The 7,129-nt window shown below is 56.4% G+C and overlaps 2 protein-coding genes across 11 annotated transcripts in view; one reads left to right on the plus strand and one right to left on the minus strand.

Annotated features, from left to right (window-relative positions):
- The window catches only part of Gpsm1 (G-protein signalling modulator 1 (AGS3-like, C. elegans)), a 33,627-nt gene extending 30,447 nt beyond the window's left edge, over positions 1-3,180 (plus strand). For 7 of the 8 annotated variants that reach the window (XR_003953699.1, NM_001355574.1, NM_001355575.1 and 4 more), the window contains 2 exons: positions 94-302; positions 1,750-3,180. Coding sequence is in view for 7 of the 8 variants with exons in the window: in NM_001355574.1 (NP_001342503.1) it covers positions 94-302; positions 1,750-1,956 (416 nt within the window). In the remaining variant the exon portion in view is untranslated. The remainder of the gene's footprint in view (positions 1-93; positions 303-1,749) is intronic. The other variant, NM_001355576.1, reaches the window with a different exon arrangement.
- Positions 3,061-7,053, minus strand: Dnlz (DNL-type zinc finger). Of its 3 annotated transcripts, none has more exons than NM_026828.3 (3): positions 6,716-7,053; positions 6,278-6,417; positions 3,061-5,501 (listed from the first exon to the last, which is right to left on the minus strand). In NM_026828.3, the coding sequence occupies exons 1-3, from the start codon at positions 6,953-6,955 to the stop codon at positions 5,348-5,350; spliced, it is 534 nt and encodes a 177-aa protein (NP_081104.1). In that variant the 5' UTR covers positions 6,956-7,053; the 3' UTR covers positions 3,061-5,347. The 3 variants fall into 3 exon arrangements, with proteins under 3 accessions (NP_081104.1, NP_001132976.1, NP_001132975.1); NM_001139504.1 differs by having other exon boundaries at positions 6,278-6,421; NM_001139503.1 differs by lacking the exon at positions 6,278-6,417.
- Between the last annotated feature and the right edge of the window lie 76 nt (positions 7,054-7,129).

A 7,129-nucleotide genomic window follows, 5' to 3' on the forward strand; every position in this document is an offset into this window, starting at 1 on the left:
TTAGGGCCATATTCTGTGGGGAAGACTGGGCCAGTCCCAGATGCCAGCACCACCAATGGCCCCCTCTCCAGCTCTCACTTTCTGCCCTTACAGCTCAGTCCTCCGTGACAGCTTCACCACAGACAGAGGAGTTCTTTGACCTCATTGCCAGCTCCCAGAGCCGCCGGCTGGACGACCAGAGGGCTAGCGTAGGCAGCCTGCCTGGGCTACGCATCACCCTCAACAATGTGGGGCACCTCCGAGGCGACGGGGACGCCCAGGAGCCGGGGGATGAGTTTTTCAACATGCTTATCAAATACCAGGTGGGTCTGCCCTCAGAAGGCAATGGGTGGAGCTTCATGCAGGCCCGCCTAGTGGTGGTCCTCTGCCAGCTGCAGAAGACACCTAGCTGGACCACAGCAAGCCCTGTCTTTGCTGTCTCTGGCCTCATCTGAGGGATACCTGAGGAAGACGCATAGTAACAAGTACAGCCAGAGTGAGGGACCATCCTCAGATGCGCAGGCTTGAAGCCCTCCTTCTGCCAAGGGGCCAAGGACCTCCTGAAATAAGTCTCAGCATACTCTGGGGCCGGAGTTCAGCTTGGGGCTGCCAGGTCCCCAAATCCAGGATGTCTGTTACAGGCTTCCACATCTGGGCAGAGAAAACTGAGTGTCAAGTGGCACCTTGGAGTTGTGAGGGAGGGAGAGAGGGAGGGAAGGAGGGACAGAGGGAGGGACAGAGGGAGGGAGATCTGGGATGTTAGTGCTGGCTGTAGGAATGGGAGCAGAAACGGTCCTGAAGAAGACCACACAGCATGGGCTGACAGGTGAGATGGAGAGCCTAGGCCTGGGAACACAGAACCAGGGCAGAGCTACCCATGGATGGGTTCCACTGTATGGGATTGGGTGAGGCTGGGGTGCTGCGAGCTGAGCCACCTACCAAGGCCTGGCAGCAAAGGGGGTGGGTGGTACGTTTATCCTGCTGGCTAGCTGCCCTCCAGCAGGAGCAGGTACATGGTGGGGAGTAAGCAGGGTCAGCATTCTGCCTGTGTATCAGGCTAAGTTTCCAGATCAATGTTCATTCTCACAGAGGAGACAGAACCACAGAATCGTCCAGACAGCCTCCTCTAAGCCAGCCCCTCCTGAGAAGCCTTGCCCACTCAAATACCTGGGCCATCAGCTGCACCGGCTCCACTCCCATCTGCTCCAGGCCCTGAAGAGAAGCCAACACTTTTCAGGCCCCTCAACCTCCACATCAGAACAGGCAGAGCCTGTGGTGTCAGCTGTTGATCCAAAGGCAACCCTTGGTGGGGTTGGGGTTGTAAAGTAGTGATGCTAATTTCTAAGCAACAAGCTCTGAGCTGCAGCCCCCAGGCCCTCCAGGGCAGTCCAGGGCAGTGCCAGGGTTCAGGGTAGTTCTAGGGGTCTAGTATCTGGATCAACAAGTCCCAGAGTTGGGCCCAGTGGCTGCTGACTTGTTCTATGACCAGAATATACGACCTAGCCTTTTTTATTTGGTTGGCCAGCCACAGCTCCGAGTAAGTCATCAGGCGATGCTGCCAAGGCAAAGCTTTTAGCATTACCCCAGAGCCAGGGGCAGGAGGTGGCTGAAATAGGTCCCACTTGGATTACATCATTCTTCCCAAGCCAGTGTTTGCTGTCTTCAGATTTCCAATAAGCCCATCACCTTCCCAGTGCCAGGATAGGTCCATAGGCCCTCTAAAGACCCAAGAAATACAAGACCACCAACCTCCATTGTGTGTCTGCCCAGTCCTCCAGGATTGATGACCAGCGCTGCCCACCCCCTGATGTGCTGCCCCGTGGCCCTACCATGCCTGATGAGGATTTCTTCAGCCTTATCCAGAGGGTGCAGGCTAAGCGGATGGATGAGCAGCGTGTGGACCTTGCTGGGAGTCCAGAGCAAGAGGCCAGTGGGCTGCCTGATCCCCAGCAGCAGTGTCCACCGGGTGCCAGCTAAGGCCTCGCCCCTACAGCCAGCCATACCCTACTCTGGACTCTGTAGGCTCACGGTTGTCCACAGTGGCCATGATCCCCCAATAAGCCAAATCTTCCCAAGGCCATGATGGACAGCCAGCTCAGCCCCAGCCCCTTCCCACTGAGCCAGATGGTGGGTGCACAAGGCCCCCCCATCCCAGGTGGTGGGTGCAGGCTAGAGCTGCTATATGGGGGAGGGCATGCTTCTGTCCCCATGGATCTCCACAGCTTCCTGCAGGCCTGCCCTGCCCTGCCCTAGGCCGGGCCTTCAGCATGTTGGCCCCGAGCCCCGGTGCTGTCCAGAGTCTTTTCCCTCAAGCCCTGCCCTGCCAAATGTGAAACTCTGCCAACTCTCCCAAGGCCCCCAGAGGGGCTTCAAGGACTTCTTCTGGTGGGGGCTACAGTGCTAAGGCATCTTCTGTCCCCCAGCTGGTCCTGGGATGGCTATGAAGGAGGTACACTCTGATCTGCCTCACGACCCCAGGGCAGGCACTATCCTGGCCTGGCTGTGCCCAACCCTGCTGAGGGAGATTGGCAGCTACAAAGTCCAGACACCCTGACCTGGTAGTCCCCAGCCTTGCACTTGGCCTTTGAGGAAAGATGGAGCTTGCCCCTGGCAGAGGGGAGAGGCAGGTCTCCAAGCATAGGGTCTTGTACTAGGAGTGCTGAGCTCTGGCTGGTAGTGGACGTTCATGAGGGATCCTCTCAACTAGATCCTTCAGTCCTCTTAGTGAGCATCTACCTTCTATTACTAGGGAGATGATATCTTGGCTTTCTCCCCAAGGAGGGGTCCATATCTTAATTGGACACAGGGCACTGTAGTTGGGGTGGAGACTCAGCCAGAACTGCCGGGGCATCCATGAGACAGACCCTTCGGGACCGTGGTCCTAGTTCTTGCCTACAAGTCCTATAGGTAGCCCTACTGGAGGGCTCTGTACAACTGTCTAACCCAGGGCCTCTTACCCAGAGGGCCAGGGCAAGGGAAACTGAGGACCCAACTTCTGAGAGGGAGAGGCAACATCACTCTGAGAGCAGAAACAGATACTAGAGCACAGGGTCTCGGGCGGGACATGGTGGCCGCCCCGCATACTTGAATGTACATGCGTATTTATTGCTTACATGTGTTTGCCATGTTGTTCATGGGTCCTTTCTGACCCGAGAGGTACATTTGTTTTGTTTTACCCAAAAATAAAAGTCTGCCAAGTGAGTGTGGCTTCTGTTGGAATTTGTGTCAGCCTTCCCAGGACATGGTATTGGCTTACCCAGTGCAGTGTACAAGGCCCCTGAGATCATGCAGCATGTCTCTGCTGCATGCGACAGTGAGAGGCGGGGCCAGAGCCGCTACTGCTGCTTTCTCTGCTGTTCTCCATTATGCTGACTTTCCAGAGACAGGAAACAGAAGCCAGGGATGTCACAGTACATTGGTAAACACTCAGGACTAGCCCTTCCAAGCAGCCTCCCCGCCCCCGACTGGATTGGACCCAGCCCCAGAGCTTCCTATGTCTTAGCAGTTCCCATTACAAGCGCTGGATTATGCCAATCTAAGCCACAGAGGAACTTGTCTTCAATGTTCATGTAGTGGGCAGCACCCCATGTAACTCAGATCCTGATTGGGCCCTTTGGGGAGTGTCCTGATGGGCCAAGGGTAGCAGAACATAGCTAAGACCAGTAAAATAGCCTAGAGAATTCTCTATCGTCTAGAGCACTGTGGTTGCTCTAGAGGCAGCCACGCTTCTGGGCAGGCTGAAATTGCTCAGGTGCCGGGAGGCCAGCTGCCAGAGATGGCTGCCATGGGAAGGGGATGTATTGAGAGAGCCAAGCCACCCCACAGGAGTCACGCTGGTCTGGCCAAGAGGTGCTGTGATGTTGGGGTGGTACTTTACTTAGTCTCCACTGAAAGGGAGGAAGGAATGGAGAACTAAACTAGTCAGAACAATTCCAGGCTGTCAGGAACCTGGCCACATGATTGGGAACTGTGGCCCGTGGTGAGTCTGCAGAACACGGTGAGGTATGGACTCTGCAAGAATGGACTATGTGGAAAGTGAAGCTTCAAGTGAAATCCTGATGCACAGGAGACCCTCCCTGGGAAGGAGGCTCTGGAGCAGCAACAGGCAGAAGGCACACACACACAGGAGGTAAGTCCAAATCATGGGCTTCCCATCTAGAGGAGATACGCTAGATCCAGCTCTGTACTGTCAGGTCTAGCCAGCCCCAGGCCTCCGACAACTCTGGCCCAGACACCTGAGGACGAGGCAGCCCAGCCAGGCTCCACTGGTTCCTGACTTGAAGGCCCACAAGCAAGGCAATCGGCTCCTCTGACCTCGGTGTCCTCCACAGGGAGCAGGCTGGAGTCGGAGGCTGGCTCTTCCTCCAGGATGTGACAGTTTGTACAAATGGCACAGGAGGCTAGGGTGGGGATAATAGCAGGGTGTTTGCTGAGGGAAGGACAGGGGGTAATCGAGGGAAGGCACAGACTGCAAGTGCACCCGGCCTCCCAGGGCCCAGAGTGAACTGCTAATCACTAGCTGGGGTCCCAGGAGCCAGGGAAGCATTGTGTCCGTGTCAACTGCCTTCTCCACCCCCTGTCCCAGGATCCCCCCTGCCAGATGTTGAAGGTCACAGGGCCCAGAAACTCCCACAAAAAGCCTGTTTGTGCATCTGCTTGACTTCCTAAACACAAGACTATCCCAAAGGCATGTCAAACCAAGTTAGGAGATGAAGCACACACAAGGCAAGCATGATACGGCCCTCATCACTTCCATGCATCTCCTCTTGGACCTCAAGACAGGAGGATTGAGAGGTGCAGGCAGCTCATGGGTGGTGTGGTGTGTGTGTGTGTGTGTGTGTGTGTGTGTGTGTGTGGTGTGCCTCTGCCTGGATCACTCCCCTAAGCCTCTGAGCAGCGCTCTGCTCCTCGGCGGCCACCCAGAGCAGCCAGTTCTGCTACAGAAACCAAACCTCAGGGCTGGGCTGGACACTAGCTCAACAACAGAAGCCACCAGGGCTGGGGGTGGGGTGGGGGTGGAGGCAGGTCATATAGAAGGAAGAAGTAAAGAGCTCTGAGGAACAAAAAACCACCTGAGGCCACGAGCCTAACTCAAGACCAGATCCAGCCCTACTTAAGAAGGAGACCGACTGCACTGGGACAAAGCCACCCCCGAAGCCACCACTGTGGCTATCATGGGTGGGCATGAGGCTGGGCTCCTACAGCCACAGAGTTGTTCTGACTTCACAAGAGAAAAACAGGAGCCCAGGCCCGGTGCCTGGAGGTGATGGCTTTTTACTGACAAGGAACAGCAGCAGGCTTGTGAGGCTCCAAGTGAAGGGAGCGACTTTTGGGAAGACTGGAGTCTGCAGCTGTAGGAGTATGCAGATCAGCTCTGTCCCATCTTGCCAGGGTTGGGGGGATCCTCATCCCCTTCTGGGGTGTCAGGGGGTACAGCAGCCTCCAGAATCAGTTCCAGGGCACCGTCACCAGACACTCGGCGTACCTCCTCTCCTCTGGCTGCTAGGATCTCTTCAATATTCCTGCAAGACAGTAAGAGCAGCATCAGCCTTACTCTGGGCTCCCTCAAGGGCATCCCATGGTCATCTTGGGCCTGGAACACTTGTCCCAGCATCCAAGTGACACCAGTACCTTGCAGGCACCTAATGGCACCTTCACCAAATGTATCTGTTAACAAGTCCTCAGAAGCCATCTCTCTCGTACAGTGTACCACCAAGGGCCGTGGCCCTGCCTCTCACCAGGTAACACCCATCCCTGCATTTCAGTCTTGTCCCTACATATCAGAGCTGAGATTTCTCTGCAGTCCAGGTCTAAGAGGCGAACCCTAGAGACCCAAGGCCTGCACACTTATCACAGGCTATCTCCTCTGTGGCTCTGCCCTTACTCCTGCCACTGATCCCTCCTCATAGAACATTAAGAAGGCATCAGGCACAGCCTCCAAACTGACTCCTGGCCCTCCCCACTGCTCTCCCAAAAGTGGGAACACCACTGAAGGCTGCCCCAGTCCATAATCTGACACATACCCTTCCATCTGCCCTGAGTTGGCAGAGGACAAAAAGCCTCCACTAGAGATTGATAAGGCCCCTGGCGAGATCAGAGGTCAGGCAGTGACAGAGGTAGAGCCATAGAACTAGTTTGCCATATTTGGGGCCATTCATGGTTCATCTGAAGTTCAAATTCAACTGCTTCCAGGTCCACGTGGAAGCTGGGCTGTCCAGGTAGAGAGATCCAGGCAATGGATCCAGGCTCACACAGGGCCACAATCTTACTGTCTCCTACCCCTCCCAGCTGGCCTCACCTCTTCCCCTTCAGGTCAGAGAACCAGCTTAGGTTGTCTGCGATGATGTGGTGGTTCTGGCAACCAGGGCAAGTCACGATGACCACGCCCTGGTGATAGGCCAACTTTGAGATGCGCTTGGATGACCGAGTCCCACAGACCTAGCTGGGTTAGAGAGGTGGTCAGGCAAGGCATACACAGGAAAGTCTCTCCCAAGGTCTAACTCCATCCCGAGGGACAGCCTCAACCCTTTCTCTGATGATCCCACCTAGGCGACGGCGTCATTTCTAGACGCCTGTCTCCTGATAACCCAACCTAGAAGGCCCTGTGCCTCATTCCCACCCAGCCATTTGTAAAGACTCCGCCTCCTCCCTGGTCCGAAGGATACTTCCACGTTTCTGCCAGGACCCTACACCAACAGGAAACCAGCCAGCACCAGGTGTTGCCGACAGCGCCCACCTTGCAGGTGTAGACGAGTTGATAGTGGTCCGCTTCCACGCGCCCCAGCGCCGCCGCACGCCCTGATCCCGGCGCGGAGCTCGAGCTCCGCCAGCCCGAGGCCCAGCCCCAGGCCCAGCCCCGAAGTCTCTCCGCGGTCTTTAGGCGAGCCCCCAAATCCCAAAGCCGCCGCGGTCCGGAATCCCGGGTCCGCACACTACGAAGTAGTGTCGGCATGCGGCTCAGCGCTGTCCGCAACATCCCGCCTGCGAATCCTTAGCCACCTTTTCTTGCACCGCCCCGTGAAGCTGCGTCGACCATTTTGGTAACGGGCGCAGCGGCCGGAAGCGGCCCTCTTCGGCTTCCATCCGCCACCGGTGCACTGCTTTCTGTTGCCCCCTGGTGTCGCCCCGCTTGCATATCCAACCAACAGGC

This window comes from Mus musculus, chromosome 2 (genome assembly GCF_000001635.26).
Source record: "Mus musculus strain C57BL/6J chromosome 2, GRCm38.p6 C57BL/6J".
Taxonomy (NCBI): domain Eukaryota; kingdom Metazoa; phylum Chordata; class Mammalia; order Rodentia; family Muridae; genus Mus; species Mus musculus.